Source organism: Lissotriton helveticus, chromosome 4_1 (assembly GCF_964261635.1).
Source record: "Lissotriton helveticus chromosome 4_1, aLisHel1.1, whole genome shotgun sequence".
NCBI lineage: Eukaryota > Metazoa > Chordata > Amphibia > Caudata > Salamandridae > Lissotriton > Lissotriton helveticus.
In genome coordinates this window covers 204,625,736-204,646,203 of record NC_136063.1, presented here as the reverse complement: position 1 = coordinate 204,646,203, position 20,468 = coordinate 204,625,736, and the positions used below count along the sequence as shown (strand labels likewise).

General features: G+C 43.1%; 1 protein-coding gene across 1 annotated transcript in view; it reads left to right on the top strand.

The window, feature by feature from the left end:
• Positions 1 to 59: 59 nt before the first annotated feature.
• The window catches only part of CHRAC1 (chromatin accessibility complex subunit 1), a 122,361-nt gene continuing 101,952 nt past the window's right edge, over positions 60 to 20,468 (top strand). The window contains exon 1 of the mRNA XM_078686703.1: positions 60 to 238. Within this exon, the coding sequence (XP_078542829.1) occupies positions 110 to 238 (129 nt within the window). The 5' untranslated portion in view covers positions 60 to 109. The remainder of the gene's footprint in view (positions 239 to 20,468) is intronic.

Genomic DNA, 20,468 nt, shown 5'->3' with positions numbered 1-20,468 from the left:
CTATTGTGTTGATGAGCTCACAATGCTCCCGGTATTCTGCTGATTGGCTAAGCTGTGATGTTTCGACCACTGTACTGCGCCTGCTCGCTTTACTGGTCAAAGGAAGAAGATGGCGGGTACCGGTGGCGAGAACCGGCTGATGTCGCTACCAATGTCCCGCATTCGTGTCATCATGAAAAGTTCCCCAGATGTGTCCAACATCAACCAGGACGCGTTGCTTCTCACCACAAAAGCCACGGTGAGGGTGGCAGGTGAGGGAGGGACGGGACGTGGGGTAGAACGGTCCCTGAAGTTTATAGACATGATTCGGAATGGGGTGGCCAGAAACGATGCGTCCAAGGTGCTGGAGAAAGGGTGTGGGAGACAATAGATGGGGGGTACCGTAAACTCTGACCGTTTATCAACCACTCTAATTAAGGGCTACACAATGATAACCTGTCTCGGGAGGTAAAGATCACTCACTCCAATACTCTCTGTGCAATTCTTCAGTGGGGATTGGACGCAGAAATGAGGACAATTTCCTATGTGAGCTAAATGAGAGATCTCTTGTTTTCCTATTTACCTCTTTTTTTTCCCCATAGTACTGATTATCTCAAAACGTGTTATTCCGTAAATTATTTAAGTAGGCTGATTGCCAAGTTTTTTTTCTTCAAAGTATTTTTACGGGGTCAAAAGTTATAGATAGTTAAAAAAAATGCTTTTCAACGGAAACGCTGTCCAAACCTTAATTGCACAGTGGCGAATGCCATTCTGGCAGAGGTATAATGTCTGTATAACAAAATAAGGAGTACCACCAAAGACAAGGCTTGGAAACCAATATCGGTGGGATGAGACTCTAATGTAAAAAAAGAAGAAGTCCTTCTTTGTTTTTAAGGAACCCCTCACTCACCGACCTGGTCGGTGACATGCTTCATCATCGGGGCCACCCTGACAGCCGAGTGCCGTCAAGGTGTGCTGCAACACCTGAGATACAGTGGAGCGGGTATGTGAGTGATGAATGTAATGAAAAAAAGTCAGTGAATTAAAAATTGTCCTGGTATGACTTATCCAAAGATTATTTATTCTAAGACTACTGGACAATGTTAAAAAAAGGTGTATGTCGATACAGTGAAGGCTTAATTAGGACCTAATGTATCTGTGGTATGTGTTAGGTCTACATGTTTCAAACCAACAAGGGGAATTTACCGGTTTTTCTTCAGGACCAAAAAATTAAAAGGAGTTGGGTGGTCAGGGTACACTAACACCCTGCCATACCTGCAATCCTTTTTAGACCCAAACTAGCAATTTGCCAAGTGGGTAGAGAAAAAAGTAACCCAGAAGTGGTTACATTTAAAATGCAAAAAACCTGTGAAGAAAGAGAGGATCATAAGTCATAAAAACTGGTTACATGCCTGCAACGTAGTGAAGTGACGTAGTCCGCTCTATCTGTGAATCATCCCACATTCAATTAATGCGAATTATCCATAGTGCGGTGTATCAGCATTGCTTCTGAGTGGAAGTTTTTTAGATTCTACCAGAACACACATATCAATATAAGTGTGAAGGTGAACACGCATAGATATATTTTTTAGCCAGTTTGTTACAAGCTAGATAGTGCGTGACTAAGTCATAACTATATATTAATAGTGCCAGGGATTACCGACGTGATAATAGTACAACTTGATCCAAAGTTACATACAATACAAGACAGACGACACATTAGACACACATTGCCAAATAATGAAAGAAGTGCTCACTCCTCAATGGGGGAATGTTGGCTGCACGGGGATTGAGGGGAGAGATCACAAAGCTCGAAACGTATTCTGTGAATTCAAAGAGAGAGGGGAGCAAATCAGTTTGCAATCCGGCAGAGAATACCTCATTGTACTCCTTCTGTTCGAAAGAAAAGGCAAGGAAACGAACGCGTTTCCTACTGTTACAATCTCTACTTACAGTTTCTGATGTTCAACATCGACCATCAACCTATGCCGCCCCTCCGCGCACCCGTGAGGAAACGAAGGCAGCGCCAAAGGTAAAGGCGGCCGCCATTGGGGGCGTGGTGGGCGTGGTTAGCGATGCGTGCTGTAGTCACGTGGTAGTAGTACGGGAGCCCGTTTGGAAAAAAGGGGGAGGGTTGCCAAAGGAACGCAGGTAAACAAACCTCCGTTCCGCGTGAAACTACGGGCAAATCCAAATGAATATTTCACAAGACCATGCAAGAAGTATTCTACAAAAGATTATGCAAGGAGTATTTCACAGAAGGGAAAAGGGGCCCCATTAATATAAATGACTGCTCAACTGGTATAGATCGGGGCAAGCAGTAAGAATCATGGCAAAGAACTGGAGTTGGGGTGTTTATTTAAGAGAATGGGGCGAACCCGTAAAAATGTCTCCGACTGCTCAGCGACACGAGAAACTATCAAGTTTTAAACACTGATCCCACGAGTGATTTGAAAGCTGAAATCTGTCAATTAGTTGAAATTGCAGAATCCAATGGTGCAATATCTAAACAAGAAGCGGATTATCTATGTACTACTGAAGGAAAAATCCCCTATTTTTACATCTCACCTAAGATGCATAAGGGTAGATTACCCCCCCCCCCAGGACGTCCTATTGTTTCTGGTATTGGCTCCTTGTTAGAACCTCTCTCTAGGTTCTGTGATTTTTTTCCCTAAGACTATTGTACAAAAATCAACCACCTATTTGCAAGATACAAAGAGCTTACTAAACCTGTTACAGAATGTGGAGGTTGATGAAAATACTGTGTTACTAAGTTTTGATATTGAGAGCTTATACACAAGCATACCCCAGGACGATACCATCCGAGTCCTGGGCAACACCCTAGAGAATGCAGACTGGCCTTTTCACACTCCTAGGGCCTTTATTTTGGAATGTGCCACTTTGGCCCTGAAACGCAATTACTTCGAATTTGAGGGAACACTGTTTCTACAGACCGGGGGCACTTCAATGGGCAGCGTTTTTGCCCCCAGCATAGCTGGTATGTACGTGTATGACTTCGAAAGCAAATTTGTTCTGAACAACACAAATCCATATCGCGAAAATTTGACTTTTTGGAGACGTTACATTGATGACGTCCTTGCCATCTGGCAAGGACCGACTGAACTCCTTGAGCAATTCATAGCTTGGATTAACACCTGTGACAACAACCTCAGGTTCACTAATTGCTACGACAAAGAGGAAATTGTTTTTCTCGACGTAGTAATAAGCAAAGAAGGCAATCATCTGGAGACCAGAACTCATTACAAACCGACCTCAAAAAACAATCTCTTAAGGTTCGAAAGTTTCCACCCTCGACCACTAAGGGAGAATCTACCATATGGGCAATTTTTAAGACTGCGCAGAAACTGCAGCAAACTGTCTGAATACAAAAGACAGGCGGAGGACCTATCTTTGAAATTAGGGAACCGTGGATATCCTAATAAGATAGTGAAAAAATGCCAAAAGAGGGCCAGGAACCAGCCCAGAGATGCACTCCTTGAAGAAAAGACCAGCACCGATGAGGAAATACCTCTAACATGTGTGACAACGTTCAACTCAATATCAAACCAGGTGACCAGAAGTATAAACAAACATTGGAATATCATAAACACTGGCAATCTACACTGGGAAAAACCTTTGTTTTCTTTCAAGAAGTCACAGAGCTTAAAAGACACTCTTGTCAACACCAGACCAAAAATAAAGATGGCTCCTACCACACAATCCATTACCAAAATTTGGGGTCTACCTGATGTAACCGGTCATTATCGCTGCGGAGATTGCAGTGTGTGCCATTTAACTAGGAATACAAAAACTCTGGACTTAGAAATTGGGAAAACCTGGAGGCAAATTTCACATACTAACTGCAACAGTGAAAATGTAGTATACTTGATCGAATGCACTTGTAAGAAACGGTACATCGGGATGACAACTCGAAAGGTCAAACAGAGGATATGTGAACATCGCAGCACCATACGCTGCAAGAAAAATGCAACCCGATTGACTGACCATTTTCTTGAGAAAGGCCACACACCTAATGATATGTTTTGGACTATCATTGAGCAAGTAACTCCGGGACCAAACATACAGAAACGCCTATATGAGAAGGAGCAGAGATGGGTATACAGACTATCTACCCACAAACATGGTCTGAATGACAATATACCCTGGGCAACTGTGCTTTCTTGAACATCCCACCCAACCCTCATGGTCTGTGTTTGCCCAGCTAGATAATGATAAACAGTCCCTTCATGATATTACAATGCTGTACAGAATCCACTTGGTTCTGCTCTGGACACAGCCCCTTTGTCCACTAGTTTTAATACACCTCTTCACTTAGACTTATTCCAGTCTGTTGCTAAGCCCCGGATTTATAGAGAATTCCTCTATTTTTACGGGTTCGCCCCATTCTCTTAAATAAACACCCCAACTCCAGTTCTTTGCCATGATTCTTACTGCTTGCCCCGATCTATACCAGTTGAGCAGTCATTTATATTAATGGGGCCCCTTTTCCCTTCTGTGAAATACTCCTTGCATGATCTTTTGTAGAATACTTCTTGCATGGTCTTGTGAAATATTCATTTGGATTTGCCCGTAGTTTCACGCGGAACTGAGGTTTGTTTACCTGCGTTCCTTTGGCAACCCTCCCCCTATTTTCCAAACGGGCTCCCGTACTACTATCACGTGACTACGTGACGACAGCACGCATCGCTAACCACGCCCCCAATGGCGGCCGCCTTTACCTTCGGCGCTGCCTTCGTTTCCTCACGGGTGCGCGGAGGGGCGGCATAGGTTGATGGTCGATGTTGAACATCAGAAACTGTAAGTAGAGATTGTAACAGTAGGAAACGCGTTCGTTTCCTTGCCTTTTCTTTCGAACAGAAGGAGTACAATGCGGTATTCTCTGCCGGATTGCGAACTGATTTGCTCCCCTCTCTCTTTGAATTCACAGAATACGTTTCGAGCTTTGTGATCTCTCCCCTCAATCCCCATGCAGCCAACATTCCCCCATTGAGGAGTGAGCACTTCTTTCATTATTTGGCAATGTGTGTCTAATGTGTCGTCTGTCTTGTATTGTATGTAACTTTGGATCAAGTTGTACTATTATCACGTCGGTAATCCCTGGCACTATTAATATATAGTTATGACTTAGTCACGCACTATCTAGCTTGTAACAAACTGGCTAAAAAATATATCTATGCGTGTTCACCTTCACACTTATATTGATATGTGTGTTCTGGTAGAATCTAAAAAACTTCCACTCAGAAGCAATGCTGATACACCGCACTATGGATAATTCGCATTAATTGAATGTGGGATGATTCACAGATAGAGCGGACTACGTCACTTCACTACGTTGCAGGCATGTAACCAGTTTTTATGACTTATGATCCTCTCTTTCTTCACAGGTTTTTTGCATTTTAAATGTAACCACTTCAGGGTTACTTTTTTCTCTACCCACTTGGCAAATTGCTAGTTTGGGTCTAAAAAGGATGGCAGGTATGGCAGGGTGTTAGTGTACCCTGACCACCCAACTCCTTTTAATTTTTTGGTCCTGAAGAAAAACCGGTAAATTCCCCTTGTTGGTTTGAAACATGTAGACCTAACACATACCACAGATACATTAGGTCCTAATTGAGCCTTCACTGTATCGACATACACCTTTTTTTAACATTGTCCAGTAGTCTTAGAATAAATAATCTTTGGATAAGTCATACCAGGACAATTTTTAATTCACTGACTTTTTTTCATTACATTCATCACTCACATACCCGCTCCACTGTATCTCAGGTGTTGCAGCACACCTTGACGGCACTCGGCTGTCAGGGTGGCCCCGATGATGAAGCATGTCACCGACCAGGTCGGTGAGTGAGGGGTTCCTTAAAAACAAAGAAGGACTTCTTCTTTTTTTACATTAGAGTCTCATCCCACCGATATTGGTTTCCAAGCCTTGTCTTTGGTGGTACTCCTTATTTTGTTATACAGCTACCTAACCAGGGGATCGGGAGTACCCTTCCGTCCACCTAGGTGGATAAAAATCCCTTTGCTCTCTAATTTTGTTTAATACAGAGGTATAATGTCTGCATCGCATCACACTCTCCAAGGTCGCCTGCACTGCAAACCAGATTCTAGCATCTGTAACCAAGACCACTGTGTTCATTGATGTCATCAAGATTAGCAATATCTGCACTGGCTCTCGAGCCACTGGCGGTCTGGATCTAGGGGGGAATTAAAAGGGGGGGGGGGGCTGATACATGGCCTTAGCTGGTCGGCAGACTGAGGAGATAGAATATTAATTTTTTGCCGATGATATCCTCCTGTTTGTGTCTTCGCCCAGAGCCTCCATCGCCAGAATCCTAAATGTCTTCGTCACCTACCGAAAGTTCTCTGGATACACGAACAACTGGTAAAAATCGGTGGTCCTCATTCTACACGGGCAGGCACAGAGAGTGCCAAAAGATTGCGAGGCACAGGTGGTGACAGATGGGTTCCGATACCTGGGCATTTTTGTTACAGCCAACCGTGAACCGTTTATGGCTAAAAAATCTACACTCTTTCTTACCCCCCCCCCAATTCCGATTGAAGGAAGACGTGCACCACTGGGGAGCACTTCCTCTCTCCCTGTTGGGAGAGAGGAAGTGCCATCAAAATGATGGCACTGCCACGCTTTCTCTATGTCCTTCAAAACACTCATTTCCCGGTGCCGGAAGACTATTTCAAATCCATACAGGGCGAGATAAGAAAGTTGTGGTGGGATGGGGGGGGGAGGGTCTCCAAGAATAGCACTGAATAAACTCACTAAGGGATGGTATGACTGGGGGATAGTTCTCCCTGATATTCGGAACTACCACAGAGCAGCACAAGTAATGGTAGTTAATCATTGGGCCCACATGCCCATGACCGAAACGGCATACCAGATGGACCGGCTAACCCTGGGTCCCCGAGGGTACCTCCGTGCTATACACCCTGCCGAAAAAACTCCAACTATTGGTACCTACGGCTCTCACATTCCAGACTTGGCACTCGACATTGGGGGAGATGTGATGGAAAAAGAAAATCATGCAAGTGACACCCTTGTGGGAATCCCAACTCCTTGACAGCCTGAGAGAGAGAGACAGGGGTACGACAAGTGGGACCTTCTGGGCAGTGAGAGAAGTGTGGAGGGGAGGGAGAATAAAACCATTCACAGAACTACAGAAGGAGTGCAACCTAGCTCCCACTGAGGCGTTCCGCTACTTACGATTCCGACACGCCCTGCAGACAGTCCTGCCAAAGGGTGTGCCTCTCCCAGAATCCTCCCCTCTTGCAAACAGATTATTGGAGGAACATATCACAAAAAAGGCGATCTTACTAACATATCGGAAATTGATGAATCATGCACCAGAGCAGTTAACCAACTTAAGTGGGAAATGGGAGAAAGACATCCCAGATATGCAAGATGAGCAGTGGCTGGAGGCACTTGGTTCCCCTCGGGAGGTGGCTATAGAGCCCATTTTCGCCTGGTGCATCTTAAAATCCTCCATAGGGCCTACATCTCATGCACCACATTGGTAAAGATGGAGAAACTAACCAATGCTTTCTGTCGTAGGGGCTCTAGATTGGAAGGGACATTCTTTCATATAATATGGGCTTGCCCTAAAATTCAAGAGTATTGGATGGCAATAATTCAATGTTTAAATGAAGTGTAAAGGGGTGAGTTGCTAATTTCGTCAAAATGGTGTCTCCTCAATGTATGTGAGTCAACGGATTTGGGGAGTGGAGACCAAACAGGGGTGACTTGCACAGATGATTGCCAAAAGAAATATAGCACATGCCTGGGGTTCTGATGTGACTCCCTCCTTGAGGGACTGGAAGAGGGATATGGACTGTTGTATGGTTGTGGAGAAGGAGGTGTATACCAATAAAGGATGCCACCGCAAATGAGGGAAGGTCTGGAATAAATGGAATGACTTTAGAGGCAACCCATGTACGGCTCCAGAGCCACACAGGAGGTGGGAGGAAATGCAGGAGGGAATTGATTAAGGAGGAAACAACGGAGGACACCTTGCATAGTGGGGTTGTAAAGATCGTTGAGAATGTTAAAGTTGTAACCAGGAGAAGTGACAGTATATTACATTTGTGGTGAATGTAACTGCTTTGTTAGTTTTTGAAATAAAGATATGATACATAAAAAAAGATTAGCAATAGCTATCTTTTTTTACCCTGTGATCTCGGCAACAAAACAAATTCCAAAACCTGGCCTAACGCACTACCCCCTTCAGAGCTTGTAAAATTGCCTTTAATTTTGTAATCCTAGCCATGCCATTTATTTTGAAATCCTAGAGAACAAAAGCTGATCTCACACCTACTTAAATAGTATTAGAGGGTCGAAACTATCATATTTGTGGTCCCACTAACTTGAAAAAATAGATCACGTGACTAACCTAATGCAGCAGTTTACGACAACAGTTGAACGTGGCTTTTATGAAAGATCCGACCACATTGGTTGAAGTCACATAGGTTTAGTCTCAGGGGCAAGGTAGGTCTTGTCGCTGTCTGTCTCAACCGTCCCCTTCCCCCCCCCCCGCCCCCCATCCATCTTCCCACATTCAGTTCTATCACAGAGTATTCTAAGACTGACCTAACACACACACCCCTTTCTTTTGTTTTTCATTCTTTTGAAACGTATGCCCTACCCCAAAAATACCATAAAATGAACACCTGTAATTCTGCAAAATAACACGTAATTTCTTCCCACAAGAACTTTTTCAAATAAATTACACGCTACAAAGGAAAATTATCAGAGATATAATCTTCCAACCATACTGGTGGTAGCTTTTAACGTTTTATTTGTTCTCCTCAAATTAAGTGCATCCTTCAGACAAATGTTCCTTTTCTCTATCCTCTTGGGAAGAAAATTCACGGACAGTAACCTCTCTAAATGCATTAACATCCTCCTGTACAGGTATAGTAACTTCAGGAACATTTCTGTCGGCATTTTTGTCAACTCTGTTCTCATCAAATACACAATCCATTACACACCCCTTATCTGCAGTAACATTTCCCGTGGATGACGGAATAGAGCGTTTAGCAATCCTTTCCAAATTCCATACCTTTCCATTACTTAGTTGTACTGCATTATTCAATTCTTCTGCAACCTCCATAGGCTCATAAAACCTACTTTCCTCTTTTGGGACCTTTCCATGTTTTATTCTCTCACCCATTGTCCAACAACAATCTTACATTGTTTAGTTAAATGCATATTATCATACTACTTTATTTTAGATTGCATTGATTCCAGCCTCTCTTTTTAATGAATCCTCTGGCCATTGTACAATACGGGATTTGAATAACCATCCTGGTGCATACTTTTTCCTTGGGTTTCTCCCTCTCATAAAAGTAAAAGAAAAATACCCTGTAACTTCGCATACCGATACCCTGTAAGCCCAAACCATTTTATCGAGCTGCACTTCCCAATCTCAATTTCTTTTGTACAGCATACTGAATGGTGTTTTTTAATGACACGATTAAAGCGCTCAACCATGCCAATACTATTGGGATTGTACAAAGCTGTTGTCCTGTGTTTAATTCCTAATCCTTTCAAAATATTCTCTGCCCTTGACCAATGTCAATTGCACCTCATTATCACTGATAAGACTTGCCGGAATTCCTTGTACCAAAAATACATGATCCAAAAATGTCAACACTTAAGTGGTATCCACTTTCTCTTAGATCCTAAAGATGAGCCATCTAGAATACATGTCAATTAGTACAGTGATGTACTTGTGATTTGTACCAATCGGTCCCATAACATAAATTGTCACACAGAATGTTGGGTACTTGACTTGCTTTCATTGGAGGCCTCAAAGTGACTTAAAGATTTATCAGCTGTTGTACATACTTCACAATTCCGAACATATCTTTCAATTTCCACGTTCCTACCAGGCCACCAAAATGATGCTTTTACAATTTGTTTAGTTCTAACAATGACAAAATGTGCTTCATGACATAGGTTTACCATTGAATCTCCAAAACTTGTTGGTGGAACCACTCTCTCTCCTCTCAAAACATATTCTGCCCGCACACCTAGTTCATATCTCACTTCCCAAAACAATTAGCACATTTTCCAATCTGACTTTACCTGCCCATCCTTTTTAGGTTTCGCTGGAGGGCGGAGCTCTTAGCTCCGCCTCCAGAGAAATCTCTTGATTCCAGTAAGGAAAATGGAATACGCCCCCCTGTCCCATTGGCTAGCTCCATAAATGGAGGCTAGCCATTGGAACAGAGATCTGTCCGTCAAGGCCGGACCAGATTCGGGGGAGTTCCCGAGATTTTTTCCCAGGGCGGAGTTACGTTTTTTCCCGTTCCCTCCCCTTTCACTGAAAGTCTGTCCATTCCCGCCCCCTCCGTGTGCCTTTCCGCCCCCCCCTCGCTGTCCTGTGCACGTTTCCCGCCGTCCGTGTCCTCTCCCGCCCCCTCCCGCCGTCCGTGTCCACTCCCGCCCTAATAATGATTGCTAACATTGAAAAGACTAACGAGATGATTACAAAATGAGTATAAGGGATACAATAGTAATTTAATTGTGAAACCGCTATTGGAAACTATTAATTAAATGTGGTGTTTGGCAAACAATCAAAATAAGACTAAGTTTCAAATGGGATTTTTTGTAAACAATATATATTTGTGAAAATCCTTGACAGTGCAAGATGGCCGCTCCTGTAACTCCGATCGAAAAGAAAGCACGCTTGGTAAATGCCTAGGCAACCAGACAACAGGTCTGCGTAATAAAGTGGCCATTATGAAACAGAAGTAGGGTCTGCATAAGTGGTAATTTAAATAAAACATGCACAAAGAATCAATAATTAATCAATAACAAAACATGCTCCTAATACTTACTCGTTCCTTAAATAATTGCCGTTTTCTAACAGTATTGCTTTCTTGATATTGATAAGTAATACAGTTATAGTCATATGTTATTTCCTTGTCAAGTGATGCTGAAACAAATTGACTCCAGCAAACGTTAGTCATAAATACCTCATAGTTTACATGTTATATGCGGTGATTTAGTCACTCTTGAAACCTCATTGGGACACTGCTTTTGCCAATGTGATCCGTTTCAAGATGTCCGCTATGCTGCTGTGCGTCCCGAGGGGGCGGTGCGCTCCAAGAGTCCTCTCTCCACCTTCCTATGTTTGGCCACGTCCCCGGGCCACGTCGCTCGTCGCTCGCCATTTTCAGACCTACCCCAGCTGCAGTACGGAACCGGGCCCTTTCATTGCCAGGTGTGCAGTCAGTCAGCGTTATTTCACCAGGGCCCTGGTCGCAGCAACCCCCTCATCATGAACGTCTTCAGACTTACTGGAGATCTGTCTCACCTGGCGGCTATTATCATCCTTCTGCTCAAGATATGGAAGACCCGGTCTTGCGCAGGTAAGAGGGGCCAGCAGGTGCAGACAGTATTACTTCGCAGATCCATGGGACCTTCCCAGCCTGCAGTGTCTGACAGTTCCAGGGAACTCCCCTGCTGCAGGATATTCCCTTCCAGGAACCTCATTTCTCTACACTCCCTGCAGCATCCAGGAAATCTCCAACACTTAACAGTTTTGTGCACCAACATACTGCACTGCCTGCTGTGAAAAGTAATACAATGTCTTCTTTTTCGTAGGGCATTTGGATGCCCCAGTCTGTTTTTTTCTGCTAGATTAAGGACACCGCAACTTGCTTTACCTGCCAGATACTTGAGCCACCCAGTGTCCGTTGTGTGCAAGATGTCTTGCCAACTTGGATTAAGAAGTAAGACACTAATTTTCAGACTGCTTGACTGTATGTCAAATACCCTCTGGTGCTTCCCACCAGTGCGTGTCAGTTTCTTAGATTAGATCCGTCACTGCACAGCATCTTTTTATTTCAGCGTAACCACCCGAGACGTGGGTGTGTTAAAATTCGGAGATCCCCTTTCCTGTAGACTTTCAGGAATGTGTCTCATGACCTAGTACTTCCCATCACCATGACTGCCTTTTTTATTACACCTTGCTTTTTACTCTACGTAGTTTGTCTGGTACTCCTGCCTCTCCCATTACGGAACTTTCATACTTGTGACCGGTATCTAAAAGATTTCCTCTCTCTTGTAATTAATTGATTGTGAGATTCAGAATGCACAAAATGAACGGATCCAAAATTTATATTTTTTTACTGTGTCCCTGAGGGATTGTATTGTGTGCATGCATCCGGCTCCGGCAGGATTGGGGTCAGGCTTAGTTGAAGTGGGAACCACACCTATTTTAAGATGTCAGAGCCACTCCATATGCTGATTGTATTGTCCCTGTTGTGTTGCGATCTTGTGTGACTCCCGTTATTAAATCAGAACACATTAGCTGACCCTAGGCAGTTCTGCAGGGCGCTGTTTAAAACTCACAAGTTTCCAGTTCTATGCAGGATTAGCGCTTTCATTGTGTTTTTGCTTTGCAATCTGGGACTTGTAGTGCACGTTTTGCCATTGCGATAAACAGGACTAGAAGTTCCAGGATGTAAAGTAAAACACCGGACTGCGTGAGATAGTCACGTAAGGAGCTGGTGGTACAATTGAGCGCTCTAGCATTGCAGGTAACTTGGGTTGAAGCATTGTAAAACTAGTGAATGCTATAGTACATTGTATAGTCTTCTGTTAAGGATCTCACCAGAGTGTCATAAACGGTCCAACAGAAATAGAAGGGATGTCATACTGTATTTACAGTATACCTAAGCTTATGTCTGCCATCGATGTGGCAAGAGTGACATTCACCACCCCGGACATTTGCCCTCTTCCTAGAGAGTGCAGGTGTCACGGGCGAGAGCTTGAATACATTCGAGGTCGGCGATCGATTGGTAGGCCTGGTCCCCCTCTGACGTGGCGGCTTCCTCTGTGCTGTAACCCGCAGGCATTACATTTCAGAGTGGGATGGGAGTAGGAATGCCGTTGTGGCACATGAGGGCACTCTGCTCGGGGCTGATCAAAACCTACTAGCAAGCTTTTTGCTCCTTCCATACACAGCACTCATGCCACCGGGGGAGGTGTCAGGCGCATCGCCCCTGATGTAGCAGATTTTATTATTTTTCTGCTCTCTCCAAAAATAACTTCCTCCGTTCATTTCTATGTGAGCAGTGGTTGATGTCAAAAACTCCAGTCCCGCCTTTGAGTTTGTTTTACTCGTTGCCGAATGGTTTCATTAACAATAAATTATCGCACACGATTCATAATTGGGTTAAATATGAATCTTGTTAAGTTCACGGCTATTGCTTTGCTACTGACAAAGCGAGAGATTGCATTACATTGGGACAGTAAATGTTGCCCGCGCGTTACTGCTTGGTTGAGCATCCCGACCTTTCGAGAGACCACCTGTGAAATCTGTGCTGTGACAGTCCCCCTCTGCTCGGCCTAAAGACATTTGGCAGCCACTTCGAGAATACCTACCGTCTCTGGAGACCCGGACGGAGTGACATGCGAGGCTACTATGTCTATGTATGTGCCACCGGTTGTATTTGTCATATCCGAAAATATACTGTTGTAACCGTTCTAAAATGTGTCAAGGTCACTACCACTTTATCTTCCCACCCCCTTTATTTCTTTGACTCACTTATGTTGCGATGGTCTTACTGCTCCTAATGGCCCTTTCCGATACACGAATTTTGTAAAGATTTTAATTAATCACATACAAATAAAATATTTACTTACTTACTGATACACGAATGCACTACTCTTGTTACTCTGTTACCCATGTAGTGTGTTGTTTATTTGCAAGGTTCCGTGGCTTACCTGAAAATGATGAATAAAGTAAAACACAAAAATCTGGATCTTGTATTCCAAACCCGAATCTCCTTCTTGTTGTAGTAGCCTCCATCCATTAACTATCGCGGGCACTGTCAAGGGTGCATTGTTTTCCTGCGTGGGTCAGGCAAGCCTCCTTTGCAGTCGTGGGTGGGTTTCTAACGACCATTTGTACACATGAGTGCGAGATTGCGTGGCTCATCAAGCTCCTGTGGCACCCATGAACCCTCTGCACCAGCACTGTGAAATATGTACCTAAGTGGGGCATAGACTGAGCCCTACTGGTGAAACACTCACTCACAGAAGCATAGGTGCTGACATCAGACTTTAACCAAATGGGTGGCTCTACCAAACCAATCTGCATCCGTGATTTGTGTGGTGTCAGACCCGTGTGCTTCTAATAACGGGCTCTTGAAGCTATGCTTTGCACTAATGAATGAGTGGCTACCAGAGAGAGCCCTTAGCATCTTTGTCGTTTCCAGATCCATCTGCATAGATTGCTAGGGTGGTTCCAGACCCTCTGCACCCACAGGTGGCTCTTGCAGTAACTTGGACGGAGTTGCAGATTGAATCCCTTGCATCCTGACAATCGTTGATCACTCCACTTAAGGAACTCGTGTCAAAGTAACTTTCAGAGAAGTTTGGAGGGGTCTGTAACATGATCGAAAGGCAGGAATTATCTTTTAATTCAATAAACTACATTTGAGAATAGATTCATTTGGATCCACTTTTTGAATGCTATTAAGATTTCTTGGCCTGATGAGCTTGAAGACAGTGTGCACTCCAGCTTCCATGGTGCCCCTGCCCACACCACAAATATTTGAAGTCTGCAGGGTCCCTTGTGGTAGAGTAGTTCTACTATGAGCATAGCTGAGGGGGTAGGAAGTGTTTGAGGTTTTCGTTGACAGATTGCCAAACACCACGACGGGGGAGTCTCTGAGGCAGCCCACACCGCTGGGGTATGGTGATTTCCCCATTTCTAAAGCAGACACTTTACAAGAAGAGTTCCCCAAAAGGCTTGCCGGACTATGGCGACCTCCTCAGCATTATTTTGTTTTTGTGGAACAATCCCTAAACTGGGGGCTAGCTTATAAACAAAAGTAGAACTCCTAACAGCATATTGGGCCACGGTCATGAGAATAATGTCGCAGGTGGTGAAGGAATCTGTAGTCCCGGAGCCAAGGCGCTGTCTACTGAACATCTGGGAGCCAAACGATCTTATCCAACCTGTCCAAGATTGGGTGACATTGGGTATAATGTACGCCAAACAAAATATAGCCAAATATTGGGCATCTGGGGAGGTACCGGCACTTGTAGACTGGTGCAGAGACCTTGACGCAGCAATGTTGGCAGAGAGAGTGGTGTACCTGCACCCGGGGTGCCCTCGGAAATGGGACAAACTTTGGGGTGCCTGGAATGAATATAGAGGGTATCTGTGCGATCCACCAACGACAGATGGAGGGAGTGATTCGGATTAGGAGACGGGAAGGACTTGGGGACTCGAGAGTTGTACCAACGGAAACGGATTTAAGCCATTTTTGTCTATTGCAAAATGTACTGACATTGTTTTATAGAATGCTCTGCCATACCCAGTGTAGGTACCTTTTATCTGTCTTGAGCCCTGCTATTGTTATTTATGCCAATAAAAATATTACCCCCCAAAAAAAGTAGAACTCCTAAAGTTTCTGGCATGGTGACGGTTTCCTCCTAACGTAAAGGACTTTTTGGTCATTCTTCATACCTCGGGTCACTATCATAAGGCCTTGTGTGGCGGGCCAAGAAAGAAAAAAATATCAGAAAGCGCACCTTAATTAGGGTGGGCTTGGAAAACTGAAGAGCTTTCCAACAAGTAGTGCTAGCTGTTTGCCCACTAGCTAAAACCCAGAAGTTTTCCTCCGCCTCTGAACGAGATGAGGGAGCTGTGGCTTCGGCTGAGTGGCACATGCAATGGTTTACAACAGATGTAAAACTTCTACCCAGCTCTGACCCACCCCCTTCGTAGCATTCAGTGTGTTCTTTCTTCTGTAGCTGGCAAGAGAGTTATGGCTAGTGGCTTTAGATTACTAAAAGCTCGGAAGATCTGTCAGACAATTGATGATCAATCTTTTTTTAGATGGCAAAAGTGCATCTTATTTGGAATTTTCCAGAAAATAGCATTGTATCCTGACACGTGACATACCCAGCATGTGTTTTTTTCCTGCATGCAAGTATTAGGTTACTCCCTGAATTACCTTTAATACTTCCCAAAGTGTGAAACAGCATTGGTAGCAGCCTTTATTAATTTTTAAGCAGCATGGTCTAAGCAACATGGTCTAACTATTCACAAACCAAAAGGGTGTAAATGCATGGCAGTAGCACCTCTTTGTTGTCACCCCCGTTTTGCAAGATCTGCCGGCTCCATCCTAATTCATGGCAAACGTGGGGTCTGTCAGACTGTTAAATCTTGCCCGGATCGTGCATGTTTGGGAAGCCAAAGACTCACTTTTTGGCCTGAGTTTTGCTTTTTGTTAATTTAGAATATACTTTAGTGCTGTTATTGTGATAAGTTCCAACTTTGCGGCCACTAAGAGCCATGCTGCAGTGTTGCAGACATCTTTTTTGCTAGTTTGTGAGGATGCGCATAGTGGAAGTCCTTCCGTACAATCTTTACTGTATGAGAGATAGATAGCATTGACCTCTCATCCTGGCTATAGAAAGGGAGAATCAATTTGTTTACGGGGCGTTGGGGTATCCTGGTAATGTGGAGTTGGAAAGAGGATGACTAGATCTTGAAACTCAGGATCCACCCGAAAGTAGACTCCTATTTTAAAAAAAAAAAAATAGGAATTTAACCGTGCGTAGGTATCTCTTTATTAGTCTTGTATGCTCAAACGTCACTCTAAAATAATCGCCTACTTTTACTTCTACTCCTCCCGTACAATCGGTGTGTGCACGCGCACTACTAATTTTCAAACAAGTTTACCTATGACAGGACCTTATTCCTTTGGTGGGATCATTAACCGAGGATCCACCAGAGCCGTTCCTGTACTGCTTTAAATGGGCTGATGCAGTCTGTTTTAAGAGATGACCTACGTTCCATACTAGAGCCACACCCGTGGAAGTCAAATGCTCCCTCCCTCTTTTAAAATAATACGATCTGTATTTGAAGTTGCTAAAATCACCGTAGCAAGCTTCTGAAAACCAATACGGCCTCGTGAAATATGGGACATCTGGTCACTCTCATTCATTGCAGTTTTATATAGCGCGGACATTGACCAAAGGTGTCCGAGTGCTTTACAATAGCGCCATAACCTTAACAAGCATTTACAATGCAACGGTTTCGCCTTTGGAAAAGTTTGAGCTATTGGCATTGTAAATGACAACATTTGTATTTGTGTTGGTTTTGAAAACAGATAAATAAATGGCATTGTCCTTTACATTGCCAATCGCTCTAACTTTTCCAAAGGCGAAACCGTTGCATTGTAAATGCTTGTTCTAGATTTTCCCTAACTTTGGTTAACAGTTCGTCCTTAATGTACTCGGTATCCCATATTTCTTTTCTTATACCCCTATCTCCTAGGTTATGTACATACGCTATTTGGTCTGAATTCCACAACTCATCCTCACAAACATCCAGTTGCTTAGGCATCCTTGACAGGAAATCATCGATCACATTTTCCTATCCTAGAACAAATTCAAATGTGTAATTGTAGTCCTGTAGTTTAATAGACAAGCTCGTCACTCTAGCAGACGTATTGATTGTGCCCTTGGTTGTAAGGATTTTCATCGATGGTTTGTGGTCACATCTCCACGTGAAACATTTTCCCCACACAAATGCCCTAAAATGTTTTGTCACCAAAACACAAGCAAAAGTTTCCTTTTCTATTACGGAATGCTTTTCCTTAGTTGGTGAAAGTGATCTGGAGGCATAAGCGATCACATTTTCCTTTGTCATCCCTTACCTGGGACAGGACAGCCCCCAATCCCTTACTTGTTGCGTCTGTAGTAATTACACTATGGTCAAAGAAGCCACATTCGTATTGCAATCTTTTAAATTACAAAACTCTTACTCGCACTCTGGAGACCACTCAAACTTGCACTTCTTCTTCAACAGTTATATTGTATATTCTTGTTGCAAAAGTGGAAATATACTTTGAGCAGAATTCTATCCAATCTGTTCTTCCTGTACAGTAGTATGTCATCTTGAAAACCTTTTCACCCTTAATCTTGTCAAATAACTGGTTCATCAACCATTGAAGCATGACCGCTGCCAAAGCCACACCAAATGGCATCGTCCTATATTGGTAACAGCCTTGCGGCATGATGAATGCAGTGTATTGCTTGCTCTCACTTGACAATGGTATCTTGTGATACCATTTTGTTCCTTTTTAGCAATGACAACATTTTGTTGATCTTTGGCCAGGGAAATTGATCAACTATAATGTTATTTACGTGGCGCCAGTGAATACCTAGCAAATACAAGGAGATGATGATTCATAATCTCAGTTTCCCATTACTCTTGCATGCCACTACCAAATGTGAAACCCAAGGGGGTGCCTCAATAGGTTCTATTATCCCTGCATTAACAAATTCTTTCACCACATCCTTTTTCAGTGATGTATGAATATTCCTGACTTTGTGTATTCATAGAAAATTCAGGTTTTTTCTACATGTCCAAACATCCATACGAGATATTCTAAACTAGTTTACTTCTCAATTCCAAACTAGATTCCGAATAGCCTTCATCATTACTAGTAGTATCACCATCTGATTCTTCATATTCCTGTACACATTTCACTTGTTTATTTCTCGTCCTGCAAATCTTTACATAGTGTTCAACGCACCACATGTGCTACATTTTACTTTTCTAGCAGGGCACTATTTCGCAGACGCTAAATGTTCAGCACTACCACACCTATAACGCTTGGGCTGTTCCTTATGTTTTCACACGTGTAGAAGTACTGCCTGGATTTTTCTGCTTCACATTTGCTTTAATCTTTGCTATAACTTCTGATAGAGATTTTTCTTCCGTCCTCAATGCACTCGCACACCTACTAGAAGTTTCAGCCTTGCGTTAATTTGATAGTATATCCTCCAAACATGCATCTTCATTCATCCACAATCTTTCTTGAATTGCAGGATTTGACACATGCATAATCACCTGATCACGGATCAGATCCTCTAGCAATCCACTAAACGCACAGTCTGTCGCCAATTTCCTTAATTTGCTCACATAGTCGTCAATGGACTCGGACTTAAGTAGTTTCCTCTGGAAAAATGTTAACCTTGTTATCCCTATGCAAACTTTTGGTGAAAAATGCTTACCCAAGGCAAAAATAAAAGCATTTCTACCTCATCACCCTACCCTCAACCGTTTTGTAAATTTAGTTTTAAGACTCTGTGGGGCTAAAGAATGTCACAAAATCCGTTTTTTGTGTTTTGGAAACATTTTACCATCAAACTGTACATTGAAGTCGTAGTTCAAGAAATACTCTTTCCATTCTCTCCATCTCAACCCAGGTTCCGATCACGCAGCTCAAAACGCCTGTGGTGACTTACCGAAAATGTTTAACGCATTGTAGTAACAATCCAGTGCACACAGTAAATTAAATGTAGTGACTGGAATTTTTCTGTGTGCAGCAATATACAGAAACACACGGTCCTTTCTTCACCACAAATTAATTATGTACCTTTCTGCTACAAATCCAGATGTAATCACCCAAGCAGGAGTAATGAATTCAAACCCTTCCTGAAATAAAACTTGCTGTGATGAAAATTATGTTCAATTATCCATAGTGTGCGTAACTAGTGTCTGCTAATTTGACAATTAGCACAGGAAATGTCCAAAATGTTGCACCGCTTCAAACCTATCTTCATATGGAAATGGAAACGCATGAACTGCTAACTTCCTTGAAAGGACGAAAAATGTGTAAAAATTGGTCTTCCAAAAATGGTCACTCAGCACGTCACGACACTGTAGAGCTAACGCTATCCTGCCGGCGGCACCTTAAAACATGTAGATTACAAATCTGTTTGCAACTTGGGACTCCCAAGTTCAATGTTGCTGCAAGATTTCTCTTCTTGCTCTCTTCCTCTACGTGAGATTCGACCACACTGGTTGCAGTCACAAGTTTATTCTCATTAGAAGCAGCAGGTACAAACGGATGCAACCCCACACAGGTCCTGTCGCTCTTTCTCAGCTGTCCCAGCATCCATTCTTCCACCATCATCCCACATTCTATTCTATTACAGGGTATACTAATAATTACATAACAGTGGCCTTTTCCCTTGTTTTCTGACTACTAAAAGCACATTAAAGTGCATGTAGACTCAGGTGGAGTTAGAGTTTTGAGAGAGATGAAATTCTCACATGCTTCCAGATTAGGACATGAGGCATCTGTGGCTCAGTCCCAGAAAGTATGATTTCATGTTGCTAGGCCCTGTACATTATTCAGGGATAGGGGACGCCCTTAATTGGACAACAGGACATGCAGGACACTGATAGTTGTGATGTGTGCGTTCAATGATCTCCGATACAGATAGTTGGTCTGATATATTATTTTTACCCTCTTTTTTTTATTCACTTACAGAAAAATATTCATTGCAGTTTCTTAGTTATAATTAGGGCTCCCGGTTTTATGGTATTTTTTTTTTTTTTTTGCCATTTCCGCCTGTATTTATCCATATTTATTTTTGGGACATTTTTTCTGTATTTATCCACATTTAATTT